Source organism: Thamnophis elegans, chromosome 10 (genome assembly GCF_009769535.1).
Source record: "Thamnophis elegans isolate rThaEle1 chromosome 10, rThaEle1.pri, whole genome shotgun sequence".
NCBI classification, from domain to species: Eukaryota; Metazoa; Chordata; class Lepidosauria; order Squamata; family Colubridae; genus Thamnophis; species Thamnophis elegans.
Window position 1 is genome coordinate 37,307,489 of NC_045550.1, and position 19,618 is coordinate 37,327,106.

General features: G+C 35.1%; 1 protein-coding gene across 1 annotated transcript in view; it reads right to left on the reverse strand.

The window, feature by feature from the left end:
- The window catches only part of EPHA4 (EPH receptor A4), a 170,315-nt gene that overhangs the window by 26,436 nt on the left and 124,261 nt on the right, over positions 1-19,618 (reverse strand). Inside the window, 5 exon segments of the mRNA XM_032225561.1 lie at positions 4,367-4,576; positions 5,383-5,444; positions 10,057-10,242; positions 10,872-10,985; positions 11,945-12,003. Of these exon segments, the coding sequence (XP_032081452.1) occupies positions 4,367-4,576; positions 5,383-5,444; positions 10,057-10,242; positions 10,872-10,985; positions 11,945-12,003 (631 nt within the window).

A 19,618-nucleotide genomic window follows, 5' to 3' on the forward strand; every position in this document is an offset into this window, starting at 1 on the left:
ACCCGACTGAGAGATACATTTATCAAGCAACTCGGTGGCCTATTCACAGTCAACAAATCAGTTCAGGAATACCACTTTGGAATGCTTCAGAACATGTACATATGCTGTTCTAAAACTGAATAAAACATGTTGCTATTACAATCCTAATGCATGCCTTCTTATTACCAAATGTGGCGAAAATAATGGCTGAAAACAGTACCATTCTTATTATTTGCTTTAGCTTCTAGATTAAAATGACAATAACTAAATAATATAAATTTTATTTGCTTAAAAAAAAGAGAGACTCACTCTTCCTTTTTTAACCCTCATCTTGTACAATACAACACATGTATTTTTATGATACATAGTGGCATGTTTTATAATATTTTTTATTAAAGTTTACAAATGCAAAAATGAAAAAAAATATTACTGCAAACTAAGAACATAAAAAATAAAATAAAATAAAAAAAGATTTATTTAAAAATGATTTCTTTTTTCTCCAAATAAGTACAAATCCTTCAGGAATTTATGACATTTTCTGATATTTTAATAAAATATTTGTATTTTCAATAACTCATATATATCAATGGATAAATTACACAATTTCATCATTCACTCTGAATCAGCAAAAGTCCATTAAGAGCTATAGGAATAACATATATGCATGTAGGTATGTATGTACACACACACACACACACACACACACACACACACACACACACACACACACACACACAGTTGTCTTATAATTATTTTCAAAATCTTCCTATATATTTTTGTAAAAGTTTAAACAATTCACAGGAAACATTCTTTCACGTTCATATGGCCTCTGTTTTTAACTTTTCGAAATCAACTAGTCACTTTTTTGCTTTTTATTCAAAAATAAGTTTAAAAATAAATTTCTTTTTATTTTTATTCTTATTTGGAAAAAATTGTATTTAAACAATTATAAAATGAAATCCAGCTGTATAATGAAAATTGGCCTTCTGAAGATTCTTAACATCCAAAAACTAATTAACAAGCAACATGCTAAGATGTTTAAGAGAAGACGTGTATGAACCTAGTATCAATTTAAAGGCATTGAACCATGGTTTAAGTGAGAGTCGTTCCCCCAGCTCCCAGATCTCTAAAACAGTCTTAGTCTCTTAATGGGAAACCTCTGCCTGGAGCATTGTGAACAATTCAACTCTTTCCTTATCTATAGAGGAATTCTGAGAAGCCAGTGAATTCATTGGATTCCTTTTCTGAGCTGACTCTGCCATTATTTCCCCATGTAAGTTTGATTTTTATGAATAACGTATTGTTGTACTATGACCACTGTTATCAAAACCAAACCCAGTTTGTTTTATCTAACTTGTTTATAAATCCTGGGATGATTTCCATGATGCTTTATATTACTTGTCCCTTTAAATAATAAGAAACTACGGCTATATAGGGCTGTTATAATCAACACATGAAAAACTGGGATAATGGCCCAAAGCCAATTAAACCAAAGTCTATATTTATCACAGAGCACGATACAATTGGCAAAGAAACTCAGGTCACTATCTAATTTTAATCACAAACTCAAGGATTAAGCTGTACGTTAAAATGATGCGGGAAGTAAAATACAATGGTATTTCCTGTGCCTGCCACACAAGCAGATTAGGAGAAAACCATTGAAACACTACAAGAACTGAGGGTGAGGTCCTGGCTTAGCTTCTATCCTAAAAAAGTGATGGAAAACATGATTACAATAGATTTACTGTATTTAAAGAAATTGGGAAAAAAGGCTTTGTTTTCAGGGAGGTGACATGCTGCCTTACCAACCTTTAACATTACTTACAATTTAAGAACATATAAACACAAGAAGACCTTTACTGGATCAGGTCAAGAGCATATCTAGTCCAGTAATCTGTCAAGCACATCAGACAGGTGAATTGTGTATAAAGGGGTTAATTCTCTTTCACTGGTGCTCCTTAACAACCTGTTTTTTTTAATCTATAGCAGTGAGGACAAAGAGCCCCCCCCCCTTATTCTCCAAGAATGTGTGGTCCCTTTTAAAATAATCAAAATTGGTGACCATATTATATGATATTACATTTTTAACTATTTGTTGCATTGGCTCTAATTTTCTTTTCCTTTAGTTAATAAATGAGATGGGAAAACCTGCTCTCTATATTTCCAAGCTATGTATGATTTTATAAATACATTTATGTATTGTTTTATAAATGCATTTATGTATGATTTTATAATGCATTTATGTATGATTTTATAAATCTATAAAAATTAGAGAGCCAGTTTGATTTAATGCATAAGGCACCAAGCTAGAAACCAGGTGACTGTGGATTCTAGTCCTGCCTTAGTCATGAAAATCAACTGGGTGACTTTGGGCCAATCACTGACCCTCAGAATAGCCCTGTCCATTCCACAGGTTTGGCTGCAGAGGAGAAAGGAATATTAGGTTCATTGGCTAGCTTGAACTATGTATAAAAATAATTAAAAAGAATATAATTTTTAAAAATCTATCCAGAACACTTTTGGAACATAGAAAACTTCTCATATTATGCTGTTATATAGTACTACTTTAATTACTATAACTAGTCACCATACCATTTTCTCTAGCCCACAGGCAGGTATTCTGCCTCCGTCCTTCTTTCTCCTCTTTTGATAAATGTGCAGATGTTTACAAAAAGCATACAATTAAAGCAACCAATCCCTTTTATTTTTAGGAAATATACACAGGGTCTTTGTGGCTCTAGAATAATCCTTTAAAGTAAGAGTGATACTCCGCTTTATTGAATTTCTCATGATATTCTTCTTCTTTTTTAGTTCTAAGTTTTCTGGGAACATCCATATATCTATGGCTGAAAGCAAGACATTAAACTGTCACATGCTCTTTTTTTGTTTAATTTACTTAAAATACATGTTCTTCTGCCTGGATTATATCTGTGTCTATGTGGCATTTCATTTTTAGTATCACCTGCACCAACTCCTAGAATTGAAAACATTCAATGACTGGTGATTGGAATACAGTCTTGCACTTTAGTGTTGGCAGCTGCTCATTGAAATGATGAGAAAGACACAAGCACATGAGCTGATTTCTTGCACTCATGGTATTTGATACTTTGGATGGTAGCCAAGTTATAGCTTTCTTTTTCATTTATTATGGTAATAAAAAAATACTTTTTATCCCTACAACCCATATGGTTAGTTTGGCTTGTATCAGTGGCATTTAAAAAAAACCATAACAATTTAAAATTAATTGTGGTTAGTCAACTATGGAACTTATCCAAACTGTCCTGAATGGTGATATCAAAACAAGACAATGTACTGTGATGCAAATTATATACATATTTTTGCCATTCCATTGGAAGGGAAAACACTTCACTATATTTGCATTGCTGAATTGCAAGGAAAGCTTTTCAATCATTTCCTCCTGACCTTCTGTTTGAACACAGCTCTCTAGAAATCTGTCTTGGCTCAAAACCTCTCTGCCCTTGTTAGTGGGAAATTACAGGGCTGGACAGCATTAAAATACTCAGAAGGCAGATTGCAATTTTCTCTCCCCTCCCCAGTCTTTTTAATGAACTGCATGTTCATTATAGGGGAAGTCTGAAAATTAAACAGCACAAACTAGATTTTTCTAACAATCTCTGTACTTGGGAAAACAGATGGAGAACTGGCATTTAAAAGCCAAAACATCTAACAAAATTATACTTCTTCATGATAAACCTTGCACCACCTTTTATCCTAATGCGTATAAGCTTCAAGGATGTTTATGATCACCAGGATACTGCTGTATAAGCTGTGATTTTTGCCTCATTAGACTTTTTATGCAGTCAACAAAAACTCATGAAGCCACTAAATGAGTATTATTCCACCAGTTGTAAACATACTCACGCTCATGAAAATGTCACTGATCTCCATAAATAAGCAAACAGCACATGAAAACAGAAGTTTATTTTTTTCTTTGCTTATTTACTTACTATAGTTTGAATGCTGCTCAGCTCCAAATGGCTCTGTGGGCCAATTATATCAAGCAACACAACAATAAAATCATTAAAATAGAATAATAATCAAAATAACATCAATCACTTCTTTAATCATAGAAGATAATAATTAAAACAATATAAACTACCCAAACCTATTTAACAGAAGCAGGTCATCCCCATTGTCTCTCAATGCTTTCATTAAAGCTGTATTTTCTTCAAGATCCCAATAAGTAGGGATATTATATAAATATGGACCAGGAAAGGAGATTTACAGATGTCTTTTTAATAAATTTCTTTAGATAATATTACATATTTTGTAAGTATATATCTAATATCTTTATTGAGTTGGATGACATATACAATAGATAGACAGAGTCAGACAGATAGAGATGGACAGACAGATTTTGACTTACCCTAGTCGTGTAGGCTGCTTCAGGATCATCTTCTAGAACCCGGGACATACCAAAATCAGAAACTTTACAGACCAAGTTGCTGTTAACTAGTATGTTTCGAGCAGCTAGATCTCTATGAACATAGCTCATGTCAGACAAATATTTCATTCCAGAACCAATTCCTCTGAGCATTCCTACCAACTGGATTACAGTAAATCTGCCATCATTCTTCTGAAGGGAAGGAATAAGGAAGATAAATAAAAGAACATATTTTTGATCAATTATAAGTTGTCTTTACAACTTTTGGGAGTCTCCCTCAACCCACCATCATAATTATATTTTGAAAGTGAATAAAAATGGGTCTTTATGAAGTTGCACTAATGTCTGTACTGACAAAGTAAATTCAAGCAGGCATTAGATAACAAATTGGTGCTGTCTGATCCTTTCCCTAAGTTACTTGTAGGAAATCCTAAATATATAATACTAAACATGCTGACTTTGTTGATAACTCACTTAAAAAGTGAGGTAATAGGGTGAACAATTTCTAAAAATCCAGCAGCAAGTATTCAAACTTTACTAGTGAGAAAAGTAATATATTCTATACTTGAGGATTGTAATTTTCTTTGGGACCAAGACCTCCTGTTGCTCAGTTCTCAAGGGATGAGGCATCGTTTAAAAACTCTCGTACTGTACTACATTACTTTCTTTCTTGCCACTGAGCCCTATAATTAACTGGCAAAATATAATCCTGTGCTTTTTGCACTAGCTTCCTGGGATATGTGGAATGTTCCTATTTTAATTAACCAACAACAACGTGAGACTTTTAATAAGCATTTTAATCAAACCTGCTTCTGAGTAAACATGGATTATTTAGAGCTTATTTTATGGTTCACTTACCCTCCCAGCAATAGAAATAGGGAAAAATGCCCTAGTAAGCATCTCCAAACATAATTCTATTTCATCTTGAAACCCCAATAGATAAACAAAGATATTAAAGTGTTTCTCTCTTTAGATTTTATTACATGCCAAGTACCTACCCTGAGAAAGGCATCCAAAGAACCATTCTCCATGTACTCAGTTATAATCATGACGGGTTTACCTAGAAGTTTGAGATTAAAAAACAAAGTTCATAGATGCACACAATTGGGTCAAGGGATAAGGCTTTTTTTTAAAAAAAAAAACACCCTATTTAAAAAAAAATAACAAATAACTTCCAATCTATAGAATGAGCCAGAAAACAAATAATGTAAAAGTGTTAGTGAGTTTCAGCCAGAAAATTAGCACTTAAGATAACTCACTGACAAGGTCTTTAACTACAGTACACATCATAATCTCCAGAGAGTATAAGAATCCATAATTGCTCACTAAAGAGAAATGGAGATGCAGTAATAGACCAAATAGGCCTATTTGCACTTGGAGTAACGTAAAGATAATTGCATCATTTGCTAGACAATTTGTATGTCTGTAGGCATTTGGCTGAAAAAAAATCAAAGTTATGGTTTGAAAGATATAGCCTGTCAGCTGTAAGCAAAAATCCAGGTGTGGCATTCAAGAATAATTTTCTTTGTCTTGATTTAATTTATGATTTATATTTAATGTTTTAATCTTGCTTTATTCATTTGTTTTATCCTGAAAATACATGGCCCAAATATTCATCGAACTCTACTCCAGAAAAGCCTAATTTTAATACAAAGCTGAAAACTAACCTTGGATTGTCCATAAGTGATGGCATGCTAACCATTTTGTTTTGAATCCATTATTATCTAATGGCGGCCATTGGTGTATTTATTCATAGACTATTTAAACACTATTTAATTCTTAATGTATCTTTTATGCATATTAATTTTTTTTAGAATCATTCGAGGATCCATTTGTGTAACCCTATTTTTTTTTAATAGAAGGCCCATGCTTCATTGTATATAGACTTTCTGCAGTTAAGTGCCACGTCATGTGAGAGACACAAGTAACGTTTCCTTTTTAAGACTAAATTTGATTTTAATATATCATGAATAGATCACAAAATGGGATATAATTCAGAGGAAGGAAGGAAGGAAGGAAGGAAGGAAGGAAGGAAGGAAGGAAGGAAGGAAGGATCTGCTGAAACATTTGTCTGAGAAAATTAGGTCCTGGAAAATATTTTCATACTGAAAAATTGCTATAATTATTTCTAGATTAGCATCTATTTCACCCAGTATGTTATCTCAGCATGTTGTAATTCTGGTATAGTTTCTCTTTATAAATATTTTTATTACAAAACAATATACTATAAAACATTAATAAGCTGAAGCTTTTTTATCATTTTCATTTTTAGTGAGGGACGCCTGCCTTAATGCCAGTTTCTTTGACATGGGAACATTCACAGCCCTTCACATGATTTCAACCATTGCCAAAACATTCTATCTCCTGGTCTTGTTCAAAATTTGTTTATAAGAAACATTTTTCTATGAATTACAAATCAGGCATCTATGACCCTCTACTATCTTATTTGCACAAGCAATGACTCCTTTTTCACCCCAAATACAGAAATCAAAGGCAGGCACATCACATTAGTATGAATTTAGACATTCTGACTAGGAATTCAATTATTTAAAGACAAAGGCTAAGCAAAGTCATTTGTCTTTATGTGTGAACATTCACCTCTCCTCACATTCATCATTGAAAATTGAATCTACTTAGTGCCAGTCTGTGTATATCCGTGACACAGGCTCTTTGCAACATGTCTAAAGTCACCTAACAAATATATTTAAAGGAATTTTAATTTCTTCAATTAAAAGACATTTTATAAACTTAAAGAACTATCATAATTTTTCAGATGAATATATTAATTAATGGCTCTATTATACTAAAACAGAGAATAGCTAATACAAGAATAAGGCTGGAGACAAATATGGCATGGAAATATTGTCTAATTTTGTTGAACTTTAATTTCTGCTTCAACATATGATATAACCTGGAAATGGGTGATCTAAAGGAACCCACATTCCTGGTTCAAATTGGTTTCTACTCTGGACAGTAATTAACTGTCTAATGCAAAATGTGATATACATTATAGAGATTAACAACAGTCTGAAATTTCAGGGCAAGTATGCTCAAAATAGCTGTCATAGGAGTTTTATATATTTACAAAATAGCTACCACATTGGTCACAGCTAATCACATATTTTTTTTCCAAAAGGCAAATATTTCAGTGAAACCTCTGTGAATGCTTCCTTCTTCATTAACAAATATCAAAAGGTGACAAAAAACATAGTAGACATCAAAGCTAAGATAAGGAACATAGTGGGTATCAAAGGACGAATTTGAAAGTTCATTTGTTTCTGATAGTATTTTGTTACCTGCTGTATTAAACATGATGATAATCTACTAGACATAGATAACCATATAAGATTGTTGTAGAATGTCATCATTTATCCATAGACTAGAGAAATTGAGCTTGATTTGCAAGCTTTTGGTAAATATGAAACACTAGGTATAGCCAGAAGTTCTGATACCATTTTGCTTTATAGGTAGGAATGGTAAAGGGACAGAATGATGTTAAATTCAATACAAATGTTACTGTTGATTTCTACTACAAACTAGGAAAATTGTTCATTTGTAGAATGCTACTAAAATTCAACAGCATGTTCCCAGTCCAAAAAAAAGAAGTTTGAAATTTAAATTTAAAATTTCAATGGTGCATCTATACTACCTTGTTCCCTCTCCTATCATTTTATTCCCACAAACATCAGACAGTCCAACAATCTACATTATGTTATAATTTCAGGATTCATTAATGCACTATATGTCAACCAACTCCTAATAATTTTACAAAGAAAATTGATAAGGGTCTGTTTACTAAAATCTGGATGTTTATAAAGGCTCACGCTCTAGAAAATCAGTCTTCAAAATTCACTTGTTTTGGCCTACAACCTTCTGTTGGGAATTTTAAATCATTTTAATGCAGTGACAAGTACATTATGCAAATACTATCTAGTCATTTATAACTGTTACAGCTGTAACAGCTTGGAGGTTAAAAGCCTCAGTGGGGTTTCAGTATAAAGATTCCCCTGTTGATTGTCTGGTTTATTAAGGTGATATAAAAATCACTATACCAAACATGCTGTGGACCAAGCAGAAATGTCTTCTTCAATGAAAAATACCTCTAAAATCATATAAATTGTTTGTGTCTTAATTGAAAATACTGTAGAAACTACGAATCTTTCTTACAAACACCAGGAATTTGCTACAAAGAAGCATCAGAACGTATTCAAAATTCTGAAACTGTAAGCGATCTATCACTATGTTTTAAGTACATTTGAAATGTTTGAAGTAGGTAGACTTTATAAAGAAGAATCAGCAAGATAGAAAGTAAAAACACTGATTTCAAAGACATTGTCTTCAAAAATGTACTTACATACGTTGCTTAGAATCAGAAACTAAAAAGGGGGCATTTTGGTCATGTAATTCCTGCTAAAATCTAATTTAAGAAAATTTCCAAAATTATAATTTTGGAGACTGTCTAATACTAAGTGTTGGAAGAACTTGAGAGTTTTGATCTCTTTCTCTTTCTCATTATGGTTTATAGAATTATATTGATTTGCTGATGGTAACTTTCTGCCTTTAAAACGTATCAGAAGGAGAAGAGAAGTTGATTCCATTGGCTGAATAGGAAATCATAGGTTAAATTCAGAGTTTTCCTTGGTAACAACAAGGAAACAACAACAAAACGTATTCTTGAAGTTGCAAGCACATTTTTAATTGTTTTCCTTCCCCTGACAATATGCCATGCAATTTATTTCTAACTAATCACCTGACTCTCAAGATTGGGTTTTGAGTGGATAAGATACTTAGAATAACTACATTGTTTGTATTTCTCTGGTTTCATTCAGTTATGATCTTCACAACAATACTTTTATTTATTTATTTTTAGCTAAGGCAAGCTTCACAGATGCATTTTAATTCTGGCCTGAAAATTAGGACAGTAGGTCCTAATTCTTCCTGAGACCAGACTTCATTGATATGCTGAATAGTAACTGCCTTAAAAGCAAGAAACCAAGTGTTGTATAATATGGGAGAAAATGCATAAGTGAAAGAAATCAGCAAATGCATACATAACATGTCTCATGTTAAGGGCAAAGATGGTTTTGTTTTGAAAAACTTCTTGTCTTCACAGCTGAGTCCAAAATCTTTTTTAAAGTTCTCAACATTGCACTGTGCTTCAACTTTTATTAAACACAAACACACAAACACACACAAACATACACACACACACACAGACATACAGAGAAAGAGAGGGAAAGAGAGAGATTATTCCCTTTCTTTCCTCAATACTACCACGTTATGAGGAATATCACTGCCTCATATTTTTTTTAAAAAATGGGGGGCTTTTTTAACTGTTCACAATTTCTAAATCAAACAATTCTTCTACCATTTTCATCCTGTTCTTTTAAAAGTTGTGGTATTATGTTCCTTGTTAAATTATGCATAAGTTCTTCAAGATAAGGTATCAGCTGCAATGATAAAACCATTTACTGCTGACAACAAGATTGATGACTAGTTCTGCACTGATTTCCTACTATTAGCACTCAGTGGATCTATTCCATCTGTCATTTTATAGAAAGAAATGGGAGGGGGAGGAACCTCTGCACTGATTTTATTTCATAGCAAGTTTCAGTTTGTCCAGCTAAAATCATGGCCTCATACACATTAGTGACAGATAACTGCCAACATACATTTAGTGACTACTCCTTCCAAGTGGATGATGTTGGGATGATCAAATTGTCCCATTATGCTGGCCTCACTCAAAAAGTCCCTTCTTTGTTTGTCTGTGTAGCCAGCTTTCAGAGTTTTAATAGCCACACAGATCTCCCTCTTCCCTGGAACCTTGAGACGGCCACTGCAAACTTCACCAAATTCACCTGCAGGGGAAAAAAAGCACAATCAAAAGGAATCTGCTGGTACACATACATTAACGCAATTAGGACCTAACTACATTCCTTCCATTACACCCAGAGAAGCTTTTGTCTGACTTAGGCTGCATGCAATCCCAAAGTCCCTTTGCAACTTTCAACTATGCATTTCCTGTAGATTACATTTATCATCATTTAAAAACTTCCTCCTTCTCTGCCCCCAAAATGAAGCACAATATGTGGGCACACAAAGATTGTGCATCTTTATTCAAATGAGGATTATATATAGTTTGGTTTATGGTATGCAAACTTCATTTGGATTTATTTTATTATTTGCTCTTTTTGTTTATTTGAAAAAAATACTATAGAAGTTATATAGAAGTTATATTCAATAACTTGTAAAAACAGAAATATAATAGACTTGTTCCAGTCATCTAAATTAATGTGTTGAAACTTAAAAACTGGGTCTCCTCAGAGACACTGTAAACTATTTTATTCAAATGTTTTTGAAAATTGTCTGAAGACTGACAATATAAAGATGGAACTGAATGTTTAAATTAAACAAATTAAACAATTCAACACCCCAGTAAGCCTTCCACCATTATACATTCAGTGATAACATATTGTCTTAAGCTTACCGACACCTATGACTTTTTCAATCTTTATACATGAGGCATCAATTTCTTTGGCAAATTCCCGCACAGCTTGGTTGGGATCCTCATAGGTAAAGGGATCTACATAGGTTCTGACACCTAGAATGCAAATACGGTTTTCTGAAAACTTAAGAATTATATACAAGAAATATCAAGAATTATATACAAGATATATAGGGAAGGAACATTGCTGCATGTCCACAGAGGATTATAAAAACTAAAGAAAATAATATACTCAAAAAGCCTCATGAATACATTACACAGATGGATGGAATATATTAAAGTCAGATCCTCTAACAAAGACTATACATTAGTGGGAGATGGGAAGATTTTTTCTTGAGTTCCAACAATACGTTTGACTTTTCAGTAGCTTACATCAAGAACAACAATGAGTATGCTCATCCTTAAATTTTCTATTGATTCCTCTGTCCATGTAGAAAGAAGTCCAATGGGATTTAAAGAAAGGAACAATTCTTATTAGTTCTACATCTTAGAAACCTTTTCATCTATTAATCATTAAAAATAATATCTGTAAAAAAATTGCAATAGCATGGAAAAGAGAAAAGGTTAATACTCTCTGTGTTCAAATACTACGCTAAATCATATTTGCTTAACTATATTTTGACAATCTTAAATGGCCTGAATTAATCCAACTCGTTATGCCATAAATCATGATATACATTTTTAATAGCTTGGGCCATACAATATGTTAACAAACAAACCACATTACATATGAAGGATGTAACATGTAATTCCAGATTGTATATGCCAAGCCTCAGAATGTTTTTTTTTTCAAATGAAATACTTTACTTTAAGTATCATCTGAATACTATGTAACAAGATTCAGCTTTTATTGGAATTTGTATGCATATAAATTTTCTGCAGCAATTTTGAGGTTACCCATAATAGAAATTCAAATTTACAATTTGAATGAAAAAAGCTCCAAGCAAAGAAAAATAAGCAATAGAACTTGCAAAAAAATATGATTTTTTTTGCTCCATATAGACTAGCTTTAAAAATGCATGCAAAAGAAGAAAATCAAGGGCTGCAAATTTTACCTTGATTTAAATGTTTCTCTTCATCTGCTTCTTGCTTAGCTTTACTGTATTTGCTCCTTCTGTAGAAATGGGAGGGAAAGCATTAGAGATTAAAATAATTATCTGATTAATTATCATTTATTCTGTTAATTATTACAGGTTTGGGATAATTTAAGGCCTACCTGAAATATACATTACTATATAATTTGCATTGTACTATTATTATTTGCATCTATAGATACATACAATCAATGGATACTTGGAGAAAATGTTTTGCACCAGTACTTTGCTACAAAACAATATACTTCTATGATCAGACTCATTTGTTTTGATATCTGCTAATCAAAGAGTACGGTGGTACACACATCTGTGAGTTACATTTGTTGCCAGATGGCTTATAAATATTATTCAAGGTGCTGATTATCACATATAAAATCCTTTGTGGCATAGTGCCTAGTTACTTTAAAACTGCTTATCTCCATTTTCTACACATCCAGCAAGCTACGGCAGACTGAAAGCAATTCAGGTCCTCTCAATTAAACAATGTCAAGTGTGCCTGTTGCAACATTGTCCCTCAGTAATAGTACTGTTCCATAAGATGTTGGAAAACTGCTAACTCTCCCACACCATGAGGTAGGATGGTGGTGACCCTTCTAATATTTGGTTTTGCTTGGCATACTTTTTAAGACAAATGAGCGGCGTGGTGGCCTGGTGGTGAAGATCCTCGCCTTCCACTTGGAAGGTTGAGAGTTCAATCCTAGGTAGCGGCAGATGTTTCCTAGGGTGCAAAGAAAAAATATCTGCTGCAAACTCTGCATGGTGTCAGGAAGGGCATCCGGACAGTAAATACTCAGTTCCATCCAGTCACCCACAACTCTACTCTGAATTAAGGATTATAAGGTCATAAAAGGAAGGATGTTTTTTTTTCCTTTATAGGACAAAACTTTGTTCTTTTACTTTATTATTCTGGTTTTAACTATGTAATGTATCCAGAGTCACTGGGGGAGGCGGGGTTTCCTAGCATTTAAAAATAAACACTTGTGAATAAATGTAGGGAAAGGCTGGAGTTAATTATTATAGCCATCGGATTTTCAAATAAAATAGCTGGTTGTTGGCTGGTATTTGGGCAGTGTTTCAATGGCAACTACTAACATGTACTTGATTAAGCTGTTTATACTTTGCATAATGAAGCCTCAAGACTATTCATATTATTGTAATATGTGGCATATCTTTAATCTTCAACGAATCTTCAGTGAAGATTAAACAAGCAAAAGCAGCAAAGACATAGAAATGTAACACAATGTTTAAGGAAGGGATTTTCACACAAATAACATAGATCTCCATAAATTCTTAGGGTCTCAGGATTCAGTTCAGGGAATGTTCTTTAAATACAAGTCTCATTAGATATAATTCAAAACATTCTTATTCTGACATCATGGTGTTTAGTCTTTTTCTTCTTTTTGCTCTTATGGGAGCTATTAATATTTCCCAGCATCATGGCATCCATAGTTATCTTCAGGAATCGTTTGGAATATACCGAATAGACAACAATGAAAATATCAATCACTCGTAGCCAACTATGATATTCTTTCAAAAGTGTTAAGCCAGCTAGTCAAGCCATAAAACATTGGAATTACAGGCCTTGCAATCTTTACACATTTCAAAGATATCAAAATAGCTAAAATTAATTACACTATTTTAATTATGACTAAACAGATATTTTCAAATAAAATACTAAAAAGATGCCACAGGAAGAGACAAAGTAATACCAAATTTGATGTCTCTAAAAGTGTCATGAACAAAATTCAATTTGCATGCAAACTATGCTCCTGAGGCTGTGGAGTCCTGCGTCATAACCATGGCAAATTTTCACCAGTCCATGACAGTTTAAACATTATATCAACATTTCAATCAGAATCTTGACATAAACACATAGATTTCTGTTCAAATATGGGAGAGAAAAGTTTACCGTGCAAACATATACAGGTTTGTTATGTACTTAATCATAGTAAACAAGCTGCTGATTTTAATATATTCCTATCATGCCCTATAATGATTGGAATAAACATTTTTATATATTTATGAATGATACATTGTTCAGAGGAAATAAACCTAATAAATATTTTATCTTCAATTAACAAGAGCATCTAAAAAACCCAAACTCTAAAGAAGGGGCAAGTGAAAGAGGGCAGGGACTTCTTTTAGTCTGTTAATTATACCCTATTAAGGTCTATCAGAGGCTTCTCAACCCACTTGTTATTTAAGTTCTATCTTTATCACCTGTTGAGCTTTTACCAAGAATTGGAGACTACTGGGGCTTTTTGTTTTGAAAAGATACTCCTTTCTTTCTTCCTCCCTTTTGCTTGTTTAATCATCAGGAGGATCTGGAAAATGCTCAGGATGCCTGAGGAATGCTGGACACAAACTGACATTTGTAGACAGCTTACCTGAATGACAGCAAAGGAGGCTTTTGTCATATTCAGTTCAATAATTACAGGGATTTGGGTGACAGTGGTTAAATGGAAGGCGGGGTTCAGGAAGGGAATACAAGCGCTGTGAAAAAAACCCTAGGGGTCAGAGATGCAGGCAAGTCTACAGGTGGGATTTAGAGATAAAGAAAAGGTGGGTCTTAAAGCTGGCGGGCACAATGCAGCACATGACAAAAAGTAAGTGCCAAGGGTATTAGCAGGTATTATAAAGAAGCAGCATGCAATCTACATTCTTCTTTCCTAGTCAATGCATCAGTTTGCAATGTCAGCATTCACAGAGTAAAGTGGAAACACAAAGACCAACAAAAAGCTTAAAGAAGCTTGGATACTCTGTTGAATTAGAAGATTGTGACCATACAAGTTTCCCCAAATTATCAGTACAAGGCAATGGAACTCTTAAGTTACTGAATTCTAAATTATTTGATTTAGTGATTATAATAAATAGCAATACATCATTTAATAAGATGAAATAAAACACATTAAACTATTCATTTTCCTTTTTTAAAGAATAACCAATGAAAACCTATTACTGAACAATTTTCCATTTCTTTTCTTTTAACCAACTACCTTTTATTTACTAACTGAAAATTTTATATCCTGCCCATTCAAGGGCAATATAATACTGATATAAGCCTTAGAATATAGTATAAACATATAATAAAAAACCCCAAACATATTACAAACCAAAAAATAGTGCAAACAAAAAACTTTTTATCTAAATAAAATAAAATACAGAAGACAATCAATAGAATTGATTCTGAGATTAACGAAACGTAAGTAAAATGCATGGTTTAAAATAGCTTTGTTTAATGGAAACTGTTGAGATCTATTGTTTCTATTGAATTGCCATACATCATATCCTTTGACAGGCAGTTAGTTCATTTTTCCTGCATAATATGTGACATTAGCACTGGTATCATGTCAGTAATGCAAAGCTTTACTGAAGAAATCGAACCTTGTAAGAATGGGTACCTTTACATAAAACCACAACATCTCTGCTCGATCAGATCAATGATGCATTTGAGAAAGCTAAATAAACAGAGGAGGTGATAGCCCTCTGTGGATTCCCAGCTGCTGGAATTTAAAGCATGATATCCAGTATTCAGGCAATATACGTATTTAGATAAACAGGCATTAATAGTTTTAATCCTATTATTTTCTGAAATCTCTTTTTACAAATAGCTAAATTTAAGGTCAGCACAATTTATTGTAGAAATAAATTTTATAAGTACAATAACTTCAGTGTGAATCTGTCTATTATGCACAACTTTTCAAACAGAAGTCCAGAATGTGCAAATATGAAGTAGGTCAACATTAAGTAATCAGCATCAGCATCAGCATCAATAAGCTGTTGGTATAACACAATAAGTATAATATAATTATAAACTAGTTCATATATAAAGTAATGAAGAAGTACCGTATATACTCGAGTATAGGTCGATCCGAATATAAGCCGAGGCACCTAATTTTACCACAAAAAACTGGAAAAGTTATTGACTCGAGTATAAGCCTAGGGTGGGAAATGCAGCAGCTACCGGTAAATTTCAAAAATAAAAATAGATACCAATAATGTTTTTGAATATTTATTTCAAAGAAAAACAGTAAACTAGCTCTGTAAGTGGAAAAGAGGGTCAATAAAAACAATATGGTATCAACAATAACTTTAAAAGTACAAAAACCTTAGCTCATTCAGCAACCAAGCTAAAACACGAGTTAAAATCCTTCAAAACTCATAGGCTCATAATATACATTCTACCAGTGTCCTGCCTGTGCCCATTGAATATACAGCCTGTCCTGTGTCCATTAATTACAGCCTGCCATTGCCCATTGAATAACATATACAGCCTGCCTGTGCCCATTAAATATACAGTAGCCATTGTAAAAATTTGCTCTGGATAACAAATTATTATCACACAATACCGGTGTATTCAATGAAATACTTCACTCACCTCATCTCCATGCAGTTTAAATTCATCTCCCTGGAACACTAAGTTCTCTTTTTATTTGCTAAACTGTTGGACTCCTACAGTAGCATGCAGCTTCATTTTCAGACTTTGCTCTATTGAATGATGCCAAATAAAACTTAAAAAAGAGGAGATTTCTGCAAAGTTTGTCCAAATGTATGCATGTACAACATACCTGTGTTAAAAATTCTTCTCTGACACACACACACACACACACACACACACACTTATTTCTTGGTTATCCCAAAGGGCCACAAAAGCATCCCATTGCCACTGTTGCTTTCAGCATGTTACATTCCACCATGGATATCTTTAAAGAAAGAATTTGAAACTAATAAAGGATGTGCTGTCCAATTTCTTAAATGAATTATATTTGGTGTAAATAAAATGAACCCTGAAACAATTACGTTGGCCATTGATGTGTTTGACCCTTCCCTTGGGCTCAGCTTGGTCATCTCCTACAGCTATCAGTCTTTTGCATACGTGGATACCAAAAGAACAGTTTACAGATAATCCTTATTTAGTGAACATAACTGGGACTAGTATCTTGGTCATTAAATGGTTGTTAAATGAAACTGTGACTGGGCTGAGGATCCTATTCAGTTTTCCTTTGCTTTACAGGTCTTTTTCACCATCATTATAGCTGCAAACAAAACAATCACTAAACAAGGCAGCAGATACAAGGGGGTAATTCAGTCCACCTCATCCCTTTGTAAAACACCCCCCACCCCCAGCCGCTCTGTGAAACACCCCCACCCCCAGCCGCTCCTCAGCCCCACCCGTTCCCAGACACCTGATGAGTCAGCACTACTTTCCCAGATGGGGACAGCGCACCCAACGCTTAGGTAGTCCGAGAAGAAGCGGGGAAGGGCCCCACTTCTTCTTCTTTCCACCCCACCTCCGCAGAAGGAAAACTCAAAGCATCACGGCGATCCCGGGAAAAAGAGGCGAGCCGGGGAGCGGCGGCATTTCTCTCTCTCTCCCTCTCTTTGCCGCGACCTGCTGCCGGCGGGCAACAAGGACGGCCACCCACGCCGCAGATCCACGTCCAGCAGGGAGGAGGAGGAGGGAAACCCACCCACCTGTCAGCCACGGGAGAAAGGAAGTCGGCGAGCGGAGGAAAAGACGGGGGAAAAGGAAGCTCGGCGGGTGAAATGCGGTCCCCGCCAGGATCTCACCTCGCCCTCTTAGCCTCCCCACCCTTGACACACATGCACGCACACGCACCCTCCGCCTAGCCCGCCAGAACATTCCCGGGTGGGAACAGCCGGGGGTGGGGGGAAGAGAGAGAGAGAGAGACGCGATCGCGTTCCCGGCAGTCCAGAGCAGGAGGCGCTTTTTTCCAAAAATAAACACCGTGGATCATCTATCTCAGTGTTTCTCCACCTTGGAGACTTGAAAGTGTGTGGACTTCAACTCCCAGAATTCTGGGAGTTGAAGTCCACATATTTTCAAGTCTTCAAGGTGGAGAAACACTGATCTATCTAATTAATATAATTAGTTATAATTAGTTGGGAGGGAAAAGCGCTTGGTGCAAAGAAGGACTTTCTTTCAACCAGCGGAACCCCCTGGCGCAATCGGGCTGCGATTGGCGGCCATCCTTGCTACAATCCGCGCCGAGCTCTGATGAGGGGGAAATTAGATTCCGGCTGATGCGGCAGGGGCTGCACTGGTGGGGACGGGTGGAGGGGATGGGACTTGGAGTCCTACCATCTTGGCGAGTGGGGAGTCTCATCCCACCCCGCCCCGCCCGTCCCCGCCAGCACAGCCAGGCTGCGATCGGCGGCCGTCCTTGCTACAATCCGCGCCGCCCGCCTCATCAATGGGGTAAAGTCCTTACGTCCAGCTCTGATGCGGGCGTAAGGAAAGTCCTCTCTTTCCCCCTCATCAGAACACAAGCCCGGGAAGCGAGTGGAAGTTCTCTGCGCGACTGAAACGGAAGCCACGGCAGGAGAGTGAGGCTGCTGCCGGCCATTTCACCTCGCGCAGAGAACTTCCACTGGGTCCCGAAATGGAGGAGAAAAAGGGGCGCCCCTTTTTCTCCTCCATTTGGGCAAATTTTTCACTGACTCGAGTATAAGCCGAGGCAGCTTTTTTCAGCCCAAAAAGTGGGCTGAAAAACTCGGCCTATACTCGAGTATATACGGTAAGCTATTTATAAACTCTGAATACTTCATGTTTCAAAAGAGTTGACTTCCAGGTAATTTCTTCCTCCTGCAGATTATCAACACTTTCAAAGATGGTATCACTGACAACCTATCAGGTGATGAACTCCATATGGCTAGCATATATAGAACCATATGGATCAAATCAAGTATCTATTTGATTCAGTATTTTGGGTCAAAAGTTGTCTACTGATCTCTTTGGGAAGCCATGAGTAGCACAAAAGTGTATCAACACATTTCAGTTCCTGGCACTGACAGACAAGTTGCATTTGATAACTATCAAGATCAATACTCATAAGTTCAGTTAAAAATGTTTTCTCCTAGTGTGTGTGTGTGTGTGCGCGTGCGTGCACACATGTGCGCATGCACGCCTATAAGTGCATGCATGCACTGTAAGCAATTTAGCTTACAAGTACATTTATATTAAAGAAACAAGAGAGGGTAATGTATTAAATCTAGCTTCAGGAAATAATTGTTTTTGCTTCAACACAGAATGTGAAAATCTTACATAGAAACTCTTTTGTCTTTAATAGTTTTTAACCTTGCTCTGCACAACTTTAAACATCTGTTACATACCATGATATTTGTGTTTCAATTTCAGAGCAATACACTTCAATTCAATGGCTATTTGCATACTTTTATAATAAACTCACAAGCAATGGGGCCAAGCATCCAAGCTTTTTATAAACCACTTATTTGTTTTTGTCAAATAAGACACAATCATATACATATCAAATCAGTTATCTGGTTTCAGTTTTATGCTGATATCAAAGAAAATCAATAGGAGGCCAAGGGGCTGACATTTCATTTTCTAAGAAGTGATCCGGTGAAGTCCAATTACTAGAGTATGTTTATCTGACTTCAGAGGTGGTAATTTAAATAAAATAAAAATGAGGAAGTGGGATAGGAATTATCTTAGAGAAACTCAACAGGAACAATTCTCTAAGGTGCTGACTTGTAATTAGAAATCCAAAGCATCTAAGTATCAATCCTGTCTTAAATAATAAGGCAATCAATAAAAGCAGGGGGGAATTCAAGTCACCAGGCTCAGCAACACTATTTTCTGTTGGAATAGCT